General features: G+C 37.7%; 1 protein-coding gene across 4 annotated transcripts in view; it reads left to right on the plus strand.

Annotated features, from left to right (window-relative positions):
- Positions 1-23,988, plus strand: part of LOC143252591 (uncharacterized) — a 79,865-nt gene that overhangs the window by 45,425 nt on the left and 10,452 nt on the right. For 3 of the 4 annotated variants that reach the window (XM_076504952.1, XM_076504955.1, XM_076504954.1), the window contains 8 exons: positions 102-3,941; positions 5,866-5,958; positions 12,880-13,059; positions 14,182-14,277; positions 19,704-19,814; positions 20,669-20,862; positions 21,673-21,818; positions 22,496-22,538. In XM_076504952.1, coding sequence (XP_076361067.1) covers positions 102-3,941; positions 5,866-5,958; positions 12,880-13,059; positions 14,182-14,277; positions 19,704-19,814; positions 20,669-20,862; positions 21,673-21,818; positions 22,496-22,538 — 4,703 coding nt within the window. The remainder of the gene's footprint in view (positions 1-101; positions 3,942-5,865; positions 5,959-12,879; positions 13,060-14,181; positions 14,278-19,703; positions 19,815-20,668; positions 20,863-21,672; positions 21,819-22,495; positions 22,539-23,988) is intronic. The other variant, XM_076504953.1, reaches the window with a different exon arrangement.

The raw sequence follows: 23,988 nt of genomic DNA on the forward strand, positions 1-23,988 counted from the left end.
TCTAAAAGGAAGTGCTATAAAGGCAGTAGCTTTGCGATCTAAATTAGTTTGAATCACTTCAGAAAGTTATTTTATTGATATGTTTTAATTTTATTTTACAGTTTACTCCTTGGGAAATTCCAGGCTAACTCTATGTTCCAGCACGCCGTTGTCTTTCAAATCGGCTTCATTTGACCTTGTGGATGAAAGTATTCAAGTGGACCTGTCAGCAGACATTATTATCTATGATTCAGATGATAACATGGTGAAAAAGAAGGTTACTCTTCTCCGCAACAAAAAAGGTCATCCTATTTATTCCAGAGAGGACATCAGGGAGCAGTATTGCATTACCCAGAAAGAACTAGAAGTGTTAGAGAATGCTAAAGGAAATCGACTTTTTAGTTGTTTGGCAAGGCAGTCAAATATGTTTTGTGACAGCACTTCGATTTTTTCTTGCATTGCTAGGAATAGAGCCTCTAGTGAAGAGAAACTCAACAAATCGCTACCTTCTTTTAGGCCCAGTGCATGGTCGAATCATCATCTTGAAAACAGTTCTGGACTCTGTAACCCCAAAGAGGAAAAGTCTCTCAGTGGTGCTGTAAACTCTGATGAAGATGATGAATTTCACGAAACTAGTTTTCGTCGAAGACCTAAATCTGTCTGTCTTTCAGACTCCAAATTTCGGTTGGCATTGCTAGTTGGCGAGTATGAAAGGACAAATAGTCAGATAAGTAGTCCACATTTCGAAAGCTCGGGAAGTCTAGAGAGTTCTAGTCATTGTAGTGCAAATAGTAAACCCGTTAATAGAGGGCTAGATTTTACCAAAACTTGCCAGCTACAGCTGGGACGCAAAGAGAAATCTAGTTTCACACCATGTCAAAGTGTGGACGCACTGAGTGAAGAACTTCAGAAAAAACAAAATGAGCATGGACCTCAGGTCGAAGAAAGGACCTCTAAAACTCTCGATTTATCTGTGGATGAACGTAAACAGAAACATGTCAGTTTTGACTCGTCTTCTTTGGTCCGCAACAACACAAATGGTGAAGTAGAAATTGTGGAGAAGGAAGCCGTTTCTGTTACTTCCGCAGTAAATGCTCAAAACGTTACTTCACTCCATTCAGAACAAAATAGGTCAGATGAGCGTTTGTTAGATACTCCGTTGAAATTTTCGTTTGATGTGGGAGATGAGAGATTTCTAAGTAACCAGTCATCACAGGTTAATTCCAAAAACAACATTTTGGGGAGGCGGAAAAAAGCCCCCATGAGGGCGCAAGCAACACAAACCGATTCCTCTGTTAATATTAGTTTCACAATTCCTGCATATTTAACTCTATCTCCTCGAGCAGCTGCTCCGACTGGAAGATGGCGTCACGAAAGCCATTATAAAAGCGCTAGTGTACTGAATAAACCTCATTCATCTTGTGATAAGTTGGACAAAAACGACAGTGAAGAAGAATTATTAGAGGCGGATCTAGCAACTAAACAACATCGGTTTCTAAGGGTCTTTAAACAGAAGTTTGCTCAGGAAGAGAGAACCGTTGATGCAGAAAGTGAGGTAGAAATAATGGTGTCTTTCAAACCGTACTCTCCTTCTGAACATAACAAAGGAGATAAAGATACGTGTAGTGTCCAAGGTGTTAAGCAACATCATAAAACGCTCTGTCGCAATTTATCTCTTGAAAGCGCGAAGAGCGATTACCTGAAAAAGTTGTACGATCTCTATGGAAACTCAGTTGATCAATCTGTTCACAGGGAGTTTCGTGATTCTCTCGTAAACTATTTTAGAAAACAGTCTGTAGACCAAGAAACGTTTAGAGCTAGTGGTAAAAAGAAAAACGAAAGCGACCAGGAGTTAATCGGACAAAAGGAATTGGGCATGAAAGCGCTTCCAATTGTCTCTGCCAAAGAAAATGTCGATTTTATATCTGTTACTTCGGAAACAACTGTCTTCCCTGACAATAAACAGGCAGACTACGTTCAGGACAGCTTCAAAGAAACTACCACGAGGACTGATCCGAAACCTCTCAATCAAGGCGCTCGTGCGAAATACACTTTAGAAGAAGGTCAGGAGTCAATATGTGTGAGGGCAGATGCTACTTTTCTACAACGTGAAAATTTTCTACGGACATCTGACAGCGCATCTACATGTTCACTGTGTAAGAATAACATGCCTGAAACTGATAGCACAGGGTGTAGGACAAACAGTGAACTTTCTTATTCTAGAGACAGTATTGTTTCACCTGATAGCGATTCGTCTAGCAGCCATTTTACCGAACAAGAAACATCACGCAGCGACATGTCTACCAGCAGTTCTAACTTTGCCATCCGGAGCGAACTCTCTAACAGAAGTGGAACAGATTGTGAAGAAATCAGTGCAAGTTCTGAGTATATTACAGCGAATGAACATTCGAATAAAGAAAGGGAGAATCGTAATGCAAAACTCTCCATTATGAGTAATAATAACAGTTCATCATCCCCAAGGTGTAGTAAAACTGTATCTCCATTATTTTCTAGCAGTCGTGGTTTCCGTAGAAGAAAAAAACCTAAACCGTTCTGTGGAGTGATATCAGAACACGTCATCACGTATGTCACGGTAACCAAAAATACAACTGAAAAACTTTCTAGTAATCATTCGACAGATCATCTGGACTCGTCAGAAGAATCGACAAAGAAAGATTTTTCCAGTTCTGATTCAGAACTTGGAGAAATTCCAGAAATACCAATCTACGAAGCTGCTATTATAGAAGACGAATGTGGTCATACTGATGACGTAACTCCTGTACCAGAACCTTCCCCAGAGCCCTCTAGTATGCAAGATGCAACGACTGTAATTGAAAACAGAAGTGACGGGACTTCAGGGGACTTGGTAGGATCGTTACACGATTCTCTAGGATGTCCATTGGAAAGCATGACTGACTCTGATTCACAAGAGCTTGAACCAAACCAAGTGTCAGAAGAGGAATCGAATATAGATATTGATAACATGACCCAAAAGAGAGCTAAATTTTCTGAAGAAGTCGTATCACATACAGACTTAACAGAAAAGCCCTCCCAAGATGATGACAGATCCTCTGGCCAAATTAATCAAGACGATTACATCGTTCCTACTAGGAATGATGAAGTATCAGATAAGCTTCCCTCTCAAAATGTGGAGAAAGTTTCCACTTCGCCCAGTCTTGATAGTAGCACATCTGAAAGTTTCGTATTGGACAACGGCGTTCATCGTAAGGCAGAAGGGGATGCACACCAGTTTGACGAAATGAAAGAACTCGACGATAACTTTGAAGGTTTTATATTAGATAAATATCCTTCGAAACTCGACCAAATAAAACCAATATTTAGCGTTTCGCCGACGAAAAGTTCCGAAAGTATCGATACAGATAAAGATACGTCTTCAGAGGTGACGTCAAGGAAGACCGATTCACCAGCTCCAGCGGGTAACCAGATATCTTACTCCTCTTGTACTACTCACTGTCGTGAGAACGAAGGTGCCATACCAAAACAAACTTCTGTGTACCATGAGATGACGAGATTTCGACGGAGGGACAGAGAAAAGCCACTACGAGCTGTAGTAACATCAGGGGACTCTTGCACTCATCATTGTCTAATAGTGGAAAAATCACAGAACAGTTGCTCTGCGTTAAATACGCCATCATACGTTGAAAAAGCTGGCTCTAGGGGTGATTTTCGTAGCTGCATGTGCAACTATTGTGGTGATGAGATCTCTCAGCAGGACCACATTGCAGCGCCCTCTGTTGGTTCTGAAAGACACTTCCGAGAATCTTTTTCGATTCACGATGTTCAACGCATAATTCGAAAAGCGCGAAATAGAGAAACTTCAAAATATGCAGTTGGTGAGCAGTATGGAAGGCAAGGACATAGGTACATTTGTCAGCCACAGTGGGACAACGCAATCTCAAGTGTAGAAGTTGGGGTTCATGAAGACGAAGAAGAGGATAGTGGTAAAGTATTAAAATAGACACATTTGCAATAATTTGTAGCATAAATTACAGAAAACAAATAATTTCACAAATTAATTTACTTTTCTAATTAAACACTCACCTCTTCTGTAAAAAAAATCAACGTGGAAATACATAGGAGAGAGAAAACATGAATAGTAACGAACAATTTAAATTATCTGAACTCTCAATAATTTGTACAAAGCAAAATAACCAGATGACTGCTTAAGCTTTCTGAAGAACTTGAACCTAACGTTATTGAATGCCATGGTTATTAGGCAACTTTCTGTGTATGGAAAGCTTAAATGTTCATTGTTAATAAAATACACTACGATTATGGCGTTAAAAATATAAAACAGTTGCTGTCTTTCAGAGTGCTGCAACAACAGTAAGCTTGATCGTATCAAATAATGCAAATATTAACTTTTATACTGTTGATATAGAAAAAGCGACAATAATATACTTCTTGATACAAAGCATATCCATCCTCCCTGTTTATTTTCCATAAGCTATCTAATGTTGTAGGGCGATGGTTTTCCAGCTCCCGTTTCACCAGTTCAGTCTCGGAGAAATTTATTTGAGCGACTTGCCTGTGTAGAATAGCATGAATGCCTTTCATTATCCAATAACTTGAGGTTTGCGACAGTTGAATGGACACATCGTGGAAGAGGTTTGTGCACACGTAATTTGTATCGCTTTTATATTTTCAAGAGGGAGATTCTTCTGGATTATGTTGCAGACTATATCTTTTTATAGGCCTCTTTTTTTATGGTCCTGGGTTCCCAAATTGATCCATTATTCAATTTTTTTCAACCTATTAAACACATTTTTATGGTCCTCGTTTTTTGAAATATTCTGCACCAGAAAGAGTTTATACTTTCTTTACAAATGCGACCACGTTTTGATGCCCTCACACTATATACAACATGTCAAACAATGTTGGAAAGTAGTTCTGATACAATCTATTCCACTGCGAGCCCGGCATGGCCAGGTGGTTAAGGCACTCGACTAGCAATCTGAGGGCTGTGGGTTCGAATCCACGTCGCACCAAACATGCTTGCCCTTTCAGCCGTGTGGGCGCTACAATGTAACGGTCAATCCACTATTCAGTGGTAAAAAGTAGCCCAAAAGTGGGCGGTGAGTAGTGATATTTAGCTGCCTTCCCTCTTGTTTTACATTGCTAAATTAAGGACGAATAGCGCAGATAGCCCTCGTGTAGCATTGCACGAAATAAAAAAACGCATTTTAAACGACTTATATTGACGTGTGTATGTGTATTCATTCGAGTGGTAGAAAAATGTTGTTAGGAGACGTCGTCTGAGTTGGTTTAATGTAAACTTTGCTTTATCTACTTGTTCGTAAATCTTGAAAAACCATTTCGAACAAATTTATTACAGTGCATAATGTTCCACATGTTCATAACGATGAATCGAGACTACTGTAGGATTTTAAATGCACTGAACCATCGAAGATGTGGCTAAGCAATAAAAAAATTAAACAACTAGAAACAGCCAACAATAAAAGTAAATCTGAAATAATGTTTTTTGTAGTTTACGTGAATAGCATGCACAATATTTAATGATATGTGAGTACTTCAAGATTTCAAGAATCAAAGCTTCCCATAAATAAACGTTACAATAGTGTATTTGGTAATTAGGTTTGGAAAATTAAAATTTACTGGACAGAAACATAATGTCACATGAACGTGCTCCAGATTAAGGTACAACGATTGAGGCATCGAAACAAACTTTTAAAAGTTCCTTTCCACTTGAGTATTGTATTAATCAACTCGTGCTTGTAATAAGCTAAATATGACGCTAGCACTAATTACCGCGAGAAAATGAAACATTTTGAGATGTGTATCTGTTTTAATATTTATTTTCCTATGTGGGTCTTTTCTAATAATATTGTTGCATAATACATCCAGGACTTTACCTGGATAGCTATTGCTCCAATTTTTGGATCTACATCGGACCAACAGAAGAACTAGCTGTTTGGAACAAGTTGCTCCAGAAGAACCGTGAGTTTTTAACTACATAAACTGTTTTAGATTAGTTCATACTGTGGTGATGTTTATTGGTTGTAGTTTGGTTAGTCAATGTTGCTGTGATTGTGTTCACTGGTCGTAGTTTGGGTAGTCAATGTTGTGATTGTGTTCACTGGTCATAGTTTGGGTAGTCAATGTTGTGATGTTTGTGTTCACTGGTCGTAGTTTTGGTAGTCAACGTTGTGATGATTGTGTTCACTGGTCGTAGTTTGGGTAGTCAATGTTGTGATGTTTGTGTTCACTGGTCGTAGTTTGGGTAGTCAACTTTGTGATGATTGTGTTCACTGGTTGCAGTTTGGATAATTAACGTTGTGATGATTGTGTTCACTGGTCGTAGTTTGGGTAGTCAACATTGTGATGATTGTGTTCACTGGTTGTAGTTTGGGTAGTTAACGTTGTGATGATTGTGTTCACTGGTTGAAGTTTGGGTAGTCAATGTCGTGATGATTGTGTTCACTGGTTGTAGTTTGGGTAGTCAACTTTGTGATGATTGTGTTCACTGGTTGCAGTTTGGGTAGTTAACGTTGTGATGATTGTGTTCACTGGTTGTAGTTTGGGTAGTTAACGTTGTGATGATTGTGTTCACTGGTTGAAGTTTGGGTAGTCAATGTCGTGATGATTGTGTTCACTGGTTGTAGTTTGGGTAGTCAGTTCTGTGATGACTGTTTTCACTGATTGTAGTTTGGAGAACTAATGTGATAATTGTGTTCACTGGTTGTAGTTAGGTAGTCAACGTTGTGATCCCCTCGGTGTGGATTCCTGTACGTGGTGAGGGGACCTCTCAGGGAAGGTTCTGTTCTTTCAGTTTACCTTCTATGGGATCTAAACATCAACCCACGTGTTTGCCATGCGTGGCGACCCGTGGTGGGGAGGAGAGGATCCTGGTGGTTGAGGGGTCCAACCCTAACACACCACTTTGGCCTTGAAGTCCTGTAGTCGGGCAGCCTTGTGGTAGCCTCCTTGGTTCAATCGACTGGCCCACTTGGGCTAGGGTCAATCAAGTACCAGTGTTGGATGTTCTCAACAGGTGTTGTGGACATTGTAGCTGATGCTATTGTTTGGGTATGGTGCTCACGAAACCCTGGCATTGCTGCAGTGTCCTTGTTTGGCATTGTAGTGCGTCCCCTTGTAGGGCTCTATGGTGTGTAGGGTCAAGGGGCACCGAAATATACTTTTTTATTATGGATCCTCTAAATAAAAACTTAACTAAAACAGTGAAAAACAGCCCATAGGTAAACTAACACGTCTTGAAGATTCTGAGGAGCAATCTTCAACATCTGTAACACCTGTTGTACCTCATTTTCTTATCCTACATTCTCTTTCAGGCAAACCTTTAGGGCAAATGTCTCCCTTTTTTATTTAGAAGGGACTAAAGGGACTTGCTAGCTCTCCAAAGTCAATAAATAAGCTTCAATCTGGTGATATATTGGTGGAAACATCCACATCTCGGCACAGTGAACTCCTCTTGCATTCAAAGGCGATTGTGGATGTACCTATTGAGGTTACACGTCATGCTACTTTGAATTCATCACGAGGAGTTATTGTTGAGAGGAATTTGAAGAACATCCCCGAGTCAGAGATTCTCGCTGGTTTCTCCAACCAAAGAGTTTCTGAGTGAGGTGTATCTCCATTCACAAAGATGGAATTACCTCATTCTTACATTTATATCACCACGTCCATCTGCCACCATCGAGACAGGTTATCTTAATTGCAACCTACGACCATACATTCCAAACCTTCTCTGATGTTTCCAGTGTCAGCGGTTCGGTCACTCAAAGACATCATGTCGTGGCTCCCTGACGTGTCCTTGTTGTGGTGGCAAGGACCTTAATGCCTATGAGTGTGAAACAGACCCTCATTGCGCCAATTGCAATGTCTCTCACCCGTCCTACTTTCGTTCATGTCCTAAATGGTTGAAAAAAAGAGGTGCAGCATTTGAAAAATATCCAAAGCATTACTTATGTTTAGACTCGCAAGTTGCTGTCCACCACTTCATCTCAGATATACACTGCTGCACTCTATTCCACAACTACAGTGGGAGTGCAGACGGATCTCTTTGTGCCTCCAAAAGAATCACTCTCTAAACAAATGAAAGTCCTTTGACCTCCATAATTAAAAAGTTGATGAATCAACTCAACACCCATCTCTGCCCATCACATACATTCCAGTAAATTCAAAGATCCACATCCTTTATTTCCAGGTACAGGCATTTCCTTGGGTACACCTTCTCCCACAACAAGATGGAAAATGGTTATTCGTTCACGTCCTTAGTCACTGGAATCCTCTTTCAACAACAAAGACCTGCCCAATCGACCCAGGACAGGATCCATAGAGATCGATAGACCCCCATGAATAAAGACAGTAAAGAAAAAACAGGTGGTCGAAAACAGAAGGGTTCTCCACCCAGTTTACTTACACGTAAATAAAAATGGCCACCTTGATACAATGGAACTGTTGAAGTTTACGTTCTAATTTGGATGACATCAAAACACTGATTGCTTCCTACCATCCTGTATGTCTTTCCTTACAGAAAACGTCTCTAAAACCTGCTGATACAGTGACATTTCGGCAGTTTTCTTTGTGCAGAAAAGACAGATAACGAGTGCATGGAGGAGTGACACTATTGGTTGATCAGCATGTTCCCATCCTGTCTTTGCCACTCGACACACCCTTGGAGGTCGTAACCATGCATGTTTCCTTCAGTCATACCTTCACTGTTTGTTCTCTCTACCTGTTGCCTGGAGAGACATATGATCAATTAGACCTTGATGCTCTCATTGAAAAGTTGTCATCTTCCTTTTTAATCCTGGGGGACTTTAATGGACATCATCGCCTCTGGGGAAATGCTGATATTGATAGGAGGGGTTGTTCTGTAGAGCGTATGCTCTCCGATCACAACCTTTTTATTTTCAATAGCAGTTCTTCTACATATTTCATTGCACCTAGTGAGTCCTTTACTGCTATTGACCTCTCAGTTGGCCCCTCTTCACTATTCTCCCGTTTTTCTTGGAGGATTGAAGTAATCAATGAGTCAATGAACATTTTACTATAATTTTGAGATACTGGCCATGGTCGATGCCCCCGACCCGCGTGCTCCAGTGGAAGCTGGATCACGCAAACTGGCCCTCTTTCATTGCTCTCACAGAACTTGATCCTGCCATCATCTGTAAGTCATCAATAGACGACTGTGTGGCAGCAGTAACTGACTGTATTATACAAGCAGCTGCTCAATGTATCCCTAAAACCTCGATACGTTTTCTACTATATCCTCGTCCGTAGTGCAATCCTGCCCCACATGGCACGGAAGACTCAAAAACAGGCCTGGGATACTTTCCGTAGATATCCCACACTCTCGAACAGCATCGCTTTCCAGTAGGCCCATGCACATGTCTGGTGGGTAAGGCATCAAAGCTAGAAAGAATCTTGGATTAAGTTCACAACCAACATATTTTCTACCACCAGTTCCAAAGTCATATGGGACAAGATTCGAAAGGTCAGTGGGCAGTATAATTCTGTTCCCCTCTCTATTTTGCTCTCTGATGGACAAGAAGTAGCTGATACTCTAGGTATCTAGCACTTCTGCTTATTCCTCCACCTTCTTGGCCATCTAGACTCTGTAATAATTTAGAGAGCACTGTTAATGCTCGTCTTGTTTGGTTCATCAAATGAAATAACCTCCTCTTGCCCACCCAGTGTGGGTTCCGACGACAGTGCTCCACCATGGAACACCTGATTCGACTTAAAACGTCAATCAGAGAAACCTTTCTCAAATGACAAATGCCACACCTCCAATTATATGGGTTTACATGGCCATTTGCCCATTTTTATTAATGGACAGGAGATTCCAAGTTCATGTGGGTCCGACAGTTTCCCGTTTTTCAATATAAAAATTAATGCCATCACTGAACAACTCCCTCTCACTGTTGCAAACTGGTTCTATGTGGACGACTTCCACATCTCATGTGAGTTGTCGAACATGAGGTATATTGAGTGACAGCTACAGACTACCCTCAATCGTTTATTGAAGTGGATCATGGCAAACGGCTTTCTCTTCTGTCTCTCTAGAACTGTTTGCATGCACTTTTGCCACAAACTGGGTATTAACCCTGATCCTGAACTTCGTATTGGTGAAGTTGTGTTGCCTGTGGTTTCTGAGACAAAGTTCTTGGGTCTTATCTTTGACTGTAAGCTGACCTTTATACCACACATCAAGCAGCTATGAGTCAAATGTACAAGAACCGTCAACATCCTCCGTGTCGTCTCTTCCACCACTTGGGGAGTTGATCGATGTTCTACACTTAAGATATATCGTGCTCTTATTCGATCGAAACTCAACTATGAATCACTGGTCTATGGCTTTGCCAGACCCTTGGCCTTAAAGATGCTGGACCCCATTCATCATCAAGGACTTCGGCTCTGCACTGGGGCTTTTCGCATTTCCTCATTTCAGAGCTTATATATAGTCTCATGGACCTTCTTTGCACCTGCGCCGTTTGCAACTGTCTTTACAATATGCTTCGAAACTTCGTTCCTTACCAAAACATCTCACCTGGAGTTGTGTTTTCCTTCCTCGGTGGGCCAATTTTTTTTAGAACAGACGATCTGCCATTGCTCCTTTTGGCCTTCGTATCCAGGTTCAGTTGGATGAATTAGGTCTGTTCTTGGATAACATTACTGTATCTACTGGTCAGTCCAATCCACCATGACTTCTTACAGCCCCCAAATGTGTCCTATCTGTAAGTCTTTTGAGAAAAGCAGACACTCCCGATTAGAAATACTGTCTGTTATTTGCTGAACATCTTTCGAACCATCCTTCCATTCCTATTTATATAGATGGTTCGAAATCAGGTGACTGTGTGAGCTCTACCATGGTTTGTTATGGTTTAGTGGTTGTGCTCAGAATTTACTCTACAGCTTTTGTGTTCACTGCTGAACTGTATGCCATTTCTATTGCCCTGGATCACATGGAAGCTAAGCAGTATTCAAACTGCACTAATTATACTGACTCGCTTAGTTCTGGTCCTGGAATCGCTTCACGTTAGTTCACACCATGGTTCTAGCCGATATTCAAAACCAACTGGCTCGTTTCTGTTTAACATATACTTCTATTCATTTTTTCTGGATACTGGGCCACGTTGGTATTCGCGGGAACGAGCTCGCCGACACCGCAGCTAAATCTATCAGCTCTGGCACTATCACTGCTGTGCCTCTTTCGTACGTGGACTATGACCCTGTATTCAAGGCTCGGCTCCGTGCCACCTGGCAGTCGACTTGGAGTGAGCAACGCGAAAACAAGCTTTTCCAAATAAAACCCTGTATTGGGCTTTGGCCGTCTTGCTTCCGTAAGGATCGGAAAGAGGAAGTTGTTCTAACTAGACTACGCATTGGTCACAGTTTTTTAACTCATCGTTTTCTTTTATCTGGGACTAATGCACCAATGTGTAGTTTGTGTAACACTCAGGTCACAATAAGCCACATTTTATTGCCGTCGTTACGACTTTCAACGACGGCACCATTTTAAACATGTTTTGTCCCGAAGTTTGCCCATAACGTTAGACAGTGTTATTGGTGATGGTGACACTGTCCACCTTGGTGATTTTTTTTAGTTTTTAAAGGCCATTAATGATTTTAATGTCATTTAAGTTTTTTAAATTTATGCATTAAACCTTTTTTAATGTGATTCCCTTTTAAGAAACAAGTCCATCTAGTTTGATTTGAAATTAGAAAATGTCCATAGCTTCAAAAAATCGAAAACAGGACTGGAAAGGCTAACTTCAGCTGACTAACGCTGCTGCTTGAACTACTCGTTAGTCAAACTGGCGAGTTATAATTAAAATTTTGCTACAAGTCTTTTAACACTTTTATTACTTTCTGAAAATGGTCATAACGTCAAATAACTCGTAACCAGGACTTGAAAGGCCAACTTCAGGTGACTAACTATGGTTTTGGTAGTTACCTGTTAGTCTTCCTGGCAAGTTATGGTAATTACAATTGTGCTACAGAAAGTCCTTTACAACTTGTATTACTGTAGTTTTTCTCTTAACGTTGTAGACTAGATGTAAACATTGGTTTTAATGCTATTTATGTTTTTAAACTTTGTTTTGTTTTATCTTATTTTTCTTTTATGAATTTTACTAAATTTACTTTAATTTTAACTTTTTACCGGATGTTTGGCACAGATAGCCTAGCTGTTTTGTGCCATAAAACACCAAATCAACGAACCAACGTTATAATGATTGTGTTCACTGGTTATTGTTTGAGGAATCTGTGTTGTGATAAATGTGTTCACTGGTTGTAGTTTGCGTAGTCAGTGTTGTGATGATTGTGTCTATTTGTTGTAAATTTTGTAAGCATTGTTGCAATGACGTATTTATTGTCTGTAGATTGAATACTCTTGTGATAATTGTGTCCATGTATTGTAAATTGGGTAAACAAATTTGTGATGATGTGTTTATTGTCGGTAGAGTAAGTATTGTTATGATGATTGTGTCCATTTTTTGTAAATTGGGTAAACATATTTGTGACGATGTGTTTATTGTCGGTAGAGTAAGTATTGTTGTGATGATTGTATCCATTTGTTGGAAATTGGGTAAACATTATTGCGATGATGTATGTATTATCTGTGGAGTGAATATTGTTGTGATGATTGTGTCCATTTGTTATAGAATGTGTAATGTTGGAACTAAGTACAATTACTTTTGTTGATTACATACTTATATATTAGGAAAGTTTTGCGTGTATTGGGTTGTAGATAGAGTAATGTTGTGAAGATTGTGTTTATTAGCTATAGCTTAGGTAATTTTGTGGTGATTATATAAGTAGGTTAGGTGACTAGATGTTTGTTTGTTAGGAAAATGCAGATTTAAAATCTTTATGAATATCCTTTCTCTGTAGAGAATGATTTGTCACCGTTACTTAAATCGTCTGATAACCCATCTCTACAGCGTTCTGAATCCATCGAATCCACGTTGTCTGAGCGAGAGTTCCGAAGACAGTATAAAGCTGTTACTCATCGCTTGGTTCACCGGAAGTCCAGCATGGAGCTTTACAGTCGGTTGGCAATTCGGAAATTAGGTTAGATTTTTCTTTTGTAAATAAATATTGTTTTACTTGTTCGTTGGAAGTAATTGCTGAGTGGAAATTAAACTTTATTTTTAAAAAATTGCCATTAAATTTTTAGTCGAAGAAGGAGTTTCTACGTCAATCGGAAGGCAAACCTTAAATGTGCCCTTATGGGAAACGAGTAGTAATGAATTTTGGATTTTATTTTGAAAATAAACCAAAACACAAATTGCCCTACGTTTTGCAATTATTTATAAAATATTAATAAAAATTACATGACGAAATTAAAAAGTTATTGTATCGTTCACAACTGACTCTGAATACGAAACGCTGTCGTCAGGACACAACAGTCATACAATGACATTTATTAGATATTATTCAGTAACAAAGACCAGAACCATTTTGATCTAATATTTTTATTTAAGACGTTAAGAATAAATTGGAAAACCTTACGAAGTTTTCTCTATTTTGTTCATACTTAAGTTATCTGACAATCTCTTCTGGGATGCTTCATGATCCTAAATAATCAAGTGTATAACAAGATTTTCTCTGAGGTGTAAAGACATCAGTACATTGTTTTATACTGAAAACACATTTAGAAATGTGGAAAATGTCGATTAAGTATGCTGTCGAATCATCTACAGTGAGGTAGACATTTCAGGTTTAATGTCATAAGGTATGTTGTCGAATCATCTTCAGTGAGGTAGACATTTCAGGTTTAATGTCATAGAGTACGCTGTTGAATCCCTCGCAGTCTCTTGTAAAGTAGATTGTTGAGTCTGTGTTAAAAAGTACTGTTAAGCCTTTCTTTTAAGGTAGGGTGGTGAGATTTTGTGTTGTACCATATGCTATTGTTCTCTCTGTTGTACTGACTGTTGAATTACTTCGTCTGAAGTTGATTGTTGAATTTTTCCAGCTTACAGTTGACAGGAACACTTGCTTTTATAGCAGTCCATTAAACAACTGTCACTTGGTGACTATTTTGATTTTTGTAATTCCTATCCTTACTAACACTGCAGTTTCCAAATACATATTAATTAACTAATTATAACAGTTTGTCAACGTTGACAGACAAGAACACTAAGATTATTTTAAAAACTTCTGTCAACTTTTATCACTTTGATTAATTCACAGAAGTTGACAAACAAGTGACAATCCAGAGAAAAGACGGAGAATTTGGATTTCGTATCCATGGAAGTCGTCCCGTTGTTGTGTCTGCTATTGAGCCAGGTGAGAAATGTTATATTACATGTAGTAACATTAGTACTAATTTCTTTAGTTTTATTAAAGAGCGCAGTGATCCAATTTTAAACTTGGAAGGTCAATAAGTTCCTGTTACTTTCGGTAATCCATTAGATTATTTTAATGTAACTTTATTCTTCTTAACGATGAGTTGGAGATGTTTTAATATAACAAATAACTAATCAGTTAAAATGGATTTAAAAATAAAATGGTCTATCAAGTTAAGGTGTAACATAATAAATGACTGATCAATTTAATGCAATGTGATTTATTAAGGAAACATAATATTACCAGCGTATGGATACGTTGTTGACATATATTTATTTAACCATTTACTTGTATCGACAAAATACAAACATAATTTAACTTACTTGTAGAGAGTCCCGTCACCGATCTTGCTTGTCATTGGGGGTATTAACAACAACTGAAGATGACCTAGGAAGGTCGAAACGTTGTTCTCTGCTTATCATTAAAAGTGCTGATACCCGTACCAACCATTCTGAGACACAATCTCACTGTCCGTTGGTAAAAGAATAGCCAAAGATTCGGCTGTGGATGGTGTTGACTTAACTATCTTACCCTCTAATCTGTCACTTCTAAAGTTGGAACGGATGGTGCAGAAAACCTTTGAGTAGCTTTGCTCGAAATTTCAAAAAAAATTCAAACAAATGAACTTGTAGAGAAATGTGTGATAAGTAACGTTTCGACCGAAAGTTTCACTCTTTTCACATTCTACTTCTCACACTTCTATAAATATTTCAAGTTTTATTTGACATTCTGAAGCCCGAACAGGAAGCTGGTTGAGCTAATACTTCCACATAGTTACATAATGGCCACTAAATTCTGTAGATCCATTCAAAATAACACTTCTAAGCTCAACCAATAAAATCACCCTTGCACCTTAAACAAAACTGAAATGTAAAGTAATATCGTGTAAGAATTGGTTTTTCCTGAAAAAATAAACACTTCCAATGCGTAGCAAGAGTCAGTAAAAATAACTAATGATAAATAATATGTAAGGTCATAGTAATTATATCAGTATTAATCTCTCAAACTTGAACACGTATATTTAAAAAGATAGAACAATTTTATCAGACAGGTGGCAGCACTGTATGTAGGAATGGCTCCGATTGGTCATCGAAATGGTATTTTAAATGTCTTCTTATTAGGTCACCAGAACTTTACAACACTATACAGTATTTTATTTTATTTCGCGCAAAACTACACAGGGCCATCTGTATTAGATGTCCCTAAATTAGCAGTGTAAGACTGAAGAGAAGGCCAACTAGTCATCACCATCCACCGGCAACTATTTGGTTACTCTTTTACGAACGAGTAGTGGGATGAATTGAAACATTATAACGTCCCTACGGTTGAAAAGGCGATTATTTTCAGCGTGATGTAACTGAAATAAGTGTTCCCCTAAAATATTAATTTTCGGTGACATCACACTATCTATAGCACCAAAGAACTTCAGATCTAATTCGTAAATAATACTAATATCCAATCAGAGTAAAGTACCCACTTAGGGCAGATCCAAAAAATCAACTTGGTAAAAACACAGCTAATTAAATATACTTTTCTGGCGCCCTCTTTTACAAAGATTATAATGCATTGTTTCCTCAGTTTAGGTACTTTCATGTTAAAGGTCGAGCATGTTTGGTGTGACAGAGACGGGTGAAAATGCTACGTTGTACCCTTGTTTGTTTTTTTTGCTGGAAAAATTGTAGGAAGCTGCTGAGCAATCCGTTTTAATCTGGTACTACACCACAGTCAGAAAAGTGTTAGAATTAATATAGTTTAGGGAAAAAGAGAAAAACATAGAAAAAAAACATTTCTGAAATCCTAATTAATTATACGAAGCATGTTTTTAAGGGGTGTAAACTAAAAGTAGAAAAAAGAAAAGGGAAACAAGCGTATTGGATGATGAACAAATCACAACTAGTAAGATTTGTTTGTTGTAAAACATAAAGCTGCATAACGGACTTTTTATGTTATGCCGACCACGGGTATCGAAATCCGGTTTTCAGTATTAGAAGTCATAAGAATTACTGCTGAGAATGGAGGACAGTAAATTTGGAATTATTTCAATGATTCAAGTTGAAGTTGACAATGATGCTTTGTGTCAAGACATGTTGTCCACTGGTGGAACGAGGTAAGTACAAGAACTTACAGCACTAAAATTCTAGGTTCGATTCCCGTGGTGGGCAAACTAGACAACCTAATGGGGTTGTGCTTTAAGAGAAACAAAATATATTATTTTAATTACCAAGTCAACTTTATTTTCCCATGTTTACAGTGCTACTCAAATAGAAAAAGTAACAGGATATCTTTGCTCTTAAGACACAAAAAATGTAAACATAAATTTTTAGTACACTGATTGCTCCGATAAGTAACAACATATATTTGCTTCTAAGAATCAAAAACCGTAAACATAAATGTTTACTTGCAGTTAGTGTTTTTAATTTTCTAACACATATAACATAATACCAAATAAAATTCAATAAGCAATACGTTTCACGATTCTTGTGATGAGCAAAAGCATTTATCATCTCTTCCATTTTGTTCTCACTCACAAAAATTGTTATTTTCCGTTCAATATTCAAAATGGCAACATAAGAAAGTCTTTTTTTGTCCAATGTTAGAACGTAAGTAAGTTTTGATTTGACGTAAAACAGAGAATGAATGATCTTTCAGCAGAACAGGATGTGACTGGAACAATGCTGAAATTTGTGCCAACTGTTGACAAATCGGATTGAGCTGAGAGATGCCATTCTCATAAATTCATTTTGACAAATTATATACTGAAGACAAATGGGGATTTTGTTTTCTTGATAGAGAAGACCAACCACAATCATTATTTCTGAAGATAATTGATTCTCATTCAGTCCGTAAAAGTCACAAAGTAATGAGACATCATTTGTAGTGTCTTCTTTTGCTGGCTGCATTCTGACAGGAGAGAGACCGTAAACAATATTTTGATCATTTTTTTCGAATCGAGATTGAATTTGCTCTTTAAGTATGTACAGTGAGAAAGAAAATGGCGTCTCTTGCATAAGAGTTTGGACTATCAAAATCTGCAGTAGCAGATGCAAATCCAGCTTCTAAGGCACGTTCTATCGCTATTCGTTGACGAGGACGAGGAATGGTCAGTTCTTTGAAACTGATATCTTGTCCTTCCTTAATTATTTCTTTTATCAGATTTGTGGGTTTGACCCATAGCTTCGAAAAATTCTTGTTTGTCTCTAATGATTTAAAGTTGTTGATTGTCGTATCAGCAAATTTTCTTGCCAAAAATACATCCATTTTTTCTGATTAAAGGTAAGTTGACAAAGAAAGTTTCACTTAAAGTTTTTTCCAAGACAAGGAAAGTGAAGATGAACTCTAAGTCACAGATTGAAACTCGGCCGAAGTGCTGGGATCGTTTGAAACAATTTTAAGAAAGGCGAGAATTGTACCTTCAATGCGTTTCTTCAAGTCCACCGCTGGGTTTCTTCAAGTCTTAAGACCCAGGGGGTCTCACTCTGAGACTGAAGAAAAATGACTTTCTCTCCGCGACTTTTTTAAATTTCCTGAAAATTTTGGTGACACTTGTAACTTCCCTCAACAAAGGAATAAATTGATTATATTATTCCTAGAGTGTTTCTCAGTGATTGAGTTTTCTTTAGGGTTTCTTGAACGGCAAGATTAAGCAAGTGATCAAAACAATGGACATAAATTGGTTTTGTGGCTACAGTTTTGATTAGGTTTTGAAGCCCAGTATGTTCAGTTTTCATGTTACTGACATCGTTGTATCCTTGGTCAACTATCAAAGAAAGACCGAGATCCTATTGCACTAAAGTTTCTGTAATCAATTCAAAAGGACTTGGGCTTTCGTTGATTTCGCCAAGAAGAAGCCTAAAGTCTTTTCTTTAATAACATATGCTGAAACGTAGTGAAGACAGAGAGAAAGTTGCTAATCGCAACTGACACCCATGGTCAACTGGATTTTATTTCATCGGTTATTACTTTTCTCACGTTCATTGCAATCAGATTCCAAAATTTCACCTTGAATATCTTAACTCAGCCATTGCTTATGTTGACCAACAAGCTCTGTGAACTTTGCCTTAAAGATCCTTACTCCGCAGGTGCAAAAGTTCAAAATTTTCCTCTATTTAAATCAGAAGAATCACATACATTAAGACGATCTTTATGGTCACCCTAATGGCAATGTTTTGCTCAGCAAGAAAAACGAGTGTTTCTGTAACTTTTGAAAGATAAAATCTGTTCAGTTGTACTTCATTTTCCCTTTGTTTTTTGGCTTGAACTAGTACAAAGCTCTGATGAATTTCTGTTGCATTCAAACAGATCCATGCTGTCATTGAATTTTGATGGCTTACACTTTCATGTATTTTTTCAGTCTTCCTGATTTTGACCATTTAGTAAATGAAAATGTCTTACAATATTTTGGAACAAACTTCTCACAATGGTAACAAGTTGCAGAATCAGAATCTTAATGATATCTCAGGGAATTCTTTATACCACTCAGCTGGAAATGATCGGCTAATCCCGTAGATAATCCGAGATGGAAAGTTGTCGTCGTTGTGCTCCAGCAAATTCTAAACCACTACCTTTTTCTGCCAACTGCTTTTCCGAATAGTTTCATTTTGATCATAATCTGAATTGTCACTGTACGAATCAGAATTTATTACGAGAGGTTCCACCTCTTCCAAAAGAGTTTCTTTCTAAAAAACCGTGTTTCTCTTGAAACGGTGCTTTCGACTTTTGTCAAAACTGGGTCAGTCAAACTGATTTCTTGAGAGTTTGAATCAGTCTCTACTTCTACCGACTCTTCATTAGTTTTGATTTCCATCGCAAGCGATAATGAAGATAGAGCGGAACAAACAACTTTATCTTCTTTTGCGATTCTGGTACGATTTCAGAGAACTTTGGACTTCTACCGGCCTTCAACATATCACCGTGACAGCTTTGAATATGTCTGTTTCTATAGTCATTGTTCATGACTTTTTCACATTCTAAGCATGACTTGTATGTCTTTTTCATAGCAACTTTGTACTTATTACGATAAAGAACTAGAACAGAAAGAGGTAAAAAACGTATTAGTCCAAAAATGAGTAAAATCAATGAAATGAAAAAGACTAGTGTAATCTTAAAAAAAAATCTATGTATTCATTATTCAAATGACCCCTTTGAACTTCCATGCCCCATAGGCATAGACCTGACCCTTTATCTTTTGTAGGCAAGGTATGGCTAATTAAAAAAAAACAAAATGCAATGAATTCCTGATTCTTTTAACTGTGAGCGTATCAGTTCTTCTTCTTTGTTTATAACAAATCACTCGTTTTATCAGTTTCGTACTACCGACGTCTTAATCGCCATAACTTGTTTTATGAATGACCTTTGACCTATTCCAGGCACCCCAGCTGATATGTGTGGGCTGGAGATTGGTGACATTATTATCAGCGTCAACGGTATGCGGGTTCTGGAGGCGACACATTCTGACGTCGTTAAAGCAGCGCACGCAGGTATTGTAACTTACTGAAAAGTGTACATTAAAAATAATCTTAACTTGGCCTAAAGCCACAGCCCGGATTCCTGTTATAAGCTTTAGAATAAAATAGGTCGTTAGAATATCAAGGTTAAAATTTGCACTTTATTACACCTCCCGTAAATTGTTTTGTTTGTTTGTTTAGAGCAAAGTCACATTGGGCTGTCTTTGTTTATCAAAGAGAATCGAATCCCGGACTTTATATCAGTAGAGGGCGTATATAATAATGATACAACATCACTATAAAAGCTCCAGGAGCACGGATGTAACAATGATACGACGTCACTACAAAAGCTCTAGGGGCACGGATGTAACAATGATACGACGTCACTACAAAAGCTCCAGGAGAACGGATGTAACAATGATACGACGTCACTACAAAAGCTCCAGGAGAACGGATGTAATAATGATACGACGTCACAACAAAAGCTCCAGGAGCACAGATGTAATAATGATACGACATTTACTACAAAAGCTTCAGGGGGACGGATATAGTAATGATACGACGTCTATACAAAGGCTTCAGGGGAACGGATATAATAATGAAATGACGTCACTGCAAATATTGTACGTTTTATTGATGTAGGCGCTCTTAACATTTTTATTAACACTTTCATGTGTTGTCTTCACCCCGGTGATTTATAATTACGCACAAAGACTTATAACGCTCAATTTCTGTGTTCGAACTCTGCAGTGTACACAGCACAGATAGCACATTGTGCAGATTTGTGCTGAAGAAGGAATAAACATTTTATTTTTTGAAACATAATTCTTTCTTTGTATAACTGACACGATGGAATAATATTAATCGTAACATTCTCTTCTTTGCAGGCTCGGATACTCTATGTTTGGAATTAGCTCGCACGTGCCATTTATTAACACCCGATGAACGACAGCCTTCTCAGCACGCTCTACTTTCAGGTTTTCTCCAAAGACTGAGTATAGGTGGCGACACCAGGCGGTGGTGTAGACGGTGGTTTGTCCTCAAAACCGATAACTGTTTGTACTGGTACAAGACACCCAAGGTACTTGCGTAATTTTGGATAGTTAAAAAAAATTAATCGTAATTTTCTATGTATTGAAGGGTGATATTTCTTTAATACACGACTAAAGGAGTTGAAACGACCACTTTATTGAAGAAATAATAATTTCAAAATTCCTACATACGAAGGAAATTGGCATTGTAATGGCACTAAATCACCTAGTTAAAGGACAGCTGGAGTTTGTAATATTTAACCTAAGGATGTGCAAAACCACTGTTATAAAATTATCCGAATTTTTCATTCAGTTTTAAATAAGTCGATGTTTTTATTTCTTCGTTTAAGTTGCGTATGATATTTTAAGATTAAACTGATTTTTGTTAAGAGTACGAGAGAATCCGGAAGAGAAACAAACAAGTAATCTGCTGTCTACAGTTTATTGGCTGCTCTTTGTTCTGTGGTATTTCATACGAGTGAAACATACAGATGTGACTTATCCATCACTGATGAACAATCTCGAACAATTTAAACTGTTACTTACTTCAAAGTGACCATTGATTACAAGAGCAGTATATATAGCAGAATTCAATGACCAATCAGTTGCACCTCAGATCATGTGATTGGTTATCGGATGCCTGATTTCCATTAAAATTAAAAAAAAGGAACTCATGACGTATGTGTTGGATGTAAATATTTTCTAATAGAGGTTTTTGTCCTGTCATAGCCACAATGCTGTATATTATTGTAAGTATTCTGAATAATGTAGTTTCAACATTCTTGTTAATGTGTTGTTTTAGCTCATTGCATTTTGAAAAAAAAATCACAAACTCTTCATAATTAAATAAATGCTTTCAGATTTCAGAGTTAGCAGGAGTTCTGGTGATACACAATCATGTCATTGCTCGGGTTCCGGGTTCGGGGTCTTCGAACACATTTCGGGTTTCGAGACACGGACTCCCTCATTTGTACTTTGCTGCTGATGACGAGGAAACTGCAAACAGGTAAGAAAAAACGCAACGGACGTTATTACCTACCTGAGAAGTTATAAACTGTTTTATGCCTACATAATTTATTAGCCGTCGTTTTTGTTACTTTTACTAAAGAAAATTTCACATACCCTTTGTCAACTAAAGTTGAATAAGAAATTGAATTCTTAAATCGTTTTCTTTTCTGAGCGCAAGTCGAGCCCGGGTTCGAATCTCGGTGATACCACAAAATCTTCCCTTTAGTTTAAAGTTTCGATGACCGTTAACCCCTCCGTATTGGTAATGGGTAGAAAGGTGCTTCTGATTGGCAGTTTTTCCTCTGATCAGTAACTTAAAAATGGCGGCTTTAGAATATTTGTCGTAAAAACAAAATATTTTTTTTCCTTTTTTATTTCGAGCATTAATGTTGTTACTTTTACAGTATATGAAAAGCATTGATCCTTGTTAAAAATAGTTTACTTTTCTATGCAGCTGCTTAAAGAATAAAACAATAAAAAGTAGTTTCGGGGAGAAATTTTGAATGACGTCATAACCTTTTTATTAGGCTTAGATTAACAAAGCATAATATAGTTAATATCTCTTAATGATTTTTGGGGAAAGAATTAAAAAAAAAACATACAAAATTTTAAGTTTATTAAAGTGAATGTATGGATGATTCCAGTGACGATTTTCGTGTATTTATTTCTGTACAGGTGGATAAGTTTCTTAAGTGATGCAGCCAGCAACGTCTGCCACGTAAGTTGCCAAGCTGGTTACCATTTTAATTAGTTATGTATATTTAACAGCTCGTATTATGAGTCAGTATTTACAAAGTGCCACAGTGGGATCGTTTAATCTCCGACCTTTTTCTCTCTCTCTCCCCCTATATATATATCAGAACCATATGTTTGTCTATCTAGCGTCACTTTTGAGAACCTGGTTGAACCACGTTCGAACAAATTTCACAGAGTAACTTAGTCCTACTCTTAAAGTTTCGAGCTAAAATGGATGAGCAATTGGATTGGCACCTTTGGACCAGACAAACGGATCGTGTGCTAAGGCCCTAATATAACGAAAGGGATAGTCCATGCCCGAATGTTTTGCATTGAAACCACCACTGCGGGTACTTATTGTATATACATCAGTTGAAAAAGCACCAAAACTCAATTAAACGCCACAAGGGTTAGAAACGGTCATAGATTATCTGTGGCATATATATATATATATATAATTGTCTCTTTTAACCATACGACTAATAGAACGTAATTGTTTTTATGAGCAATATTCTTTTGTAAATGTGTTGTCGAACGGAATGTCGTATTAATTTAAATAATTCATAACTTCAAAATAAGCTGGACAAATTTTTTAAAGGATGTTAACCATATTCGCTTCCTTTTACGTCACTAATTAAGTGTAATCACTTCAGACCAGTGTTTAATTAAAATATCAGAATGTTTTAAAATGGAAGACACTCTTACTGTACAAAATCCTTATCCCATGAAATCTAGAAATCAAACAATCTGAACCTTTTGTTGGATTAAAATTTGAAATACGCTTTCATTGTGTATGTTTTAGAGAAGTAAAAACACTAAGTATTAAAAAGTCTGATTCCAGTAATTTTCAGTAGAAGTTTGCAAATCTTCACGATTGACGCACTTCGTTAAATGATTTCACAAATTTTCTTTTTTTCTTCTCCAAAAATTTAAAAAAAAATTGATATATTTTTAAAATGTCTCTTCAGTATCAGTCTCGATGGCCTGGTGATTTATGGCGCTCGACCTGCGGGCCCTGAGTTCGAATTCCATTACCGAACGTGTTCGTCCTTTCAGCCTTGGGACATCGTAATGTGATGATCAGTTCCACTCTTTGTTGATGAATGAGCATCCCAATAATTGACGGTGTGTAGTGTAGTGATGACTAGCTGTCTGTTACTGCTAAATTAGGGACGGTTAGGGCAGATAGTTTTCGTGTAGCTTTGCGCGAAAATCAAAACAAATCAAGCCAAACCTTAATTCTCGAAAAACTCTTAAGTATTCCTCTCATACGTTTTTTAAACTGCTGTTATTGAGTTAGTAATAGTAGAATTATGCCAGTTGTAACTGATATTATCAGTTTATATCCTCTTCAAGAAACTGTCAATACAGAGGGTTTTACGTCACTCTCAAGAAGGTACGAAACTAAAACAGACATCAGGCACGACTTGTCT

Source organism: Tachypleus tridentatus, chromosome 6, assembly GCF_004210375.1.
Source record: "Tachypleus tridentatus isolate NWPU-2018 chromosome 6, ASM421037v1, whole genome shotgun sequence".
NCBI lineage: Eukaryota > Metazoa > Arthropoda > Merostomata > Xiphosura > Limulidae > Tachypleus > Tachypleus tridentatus.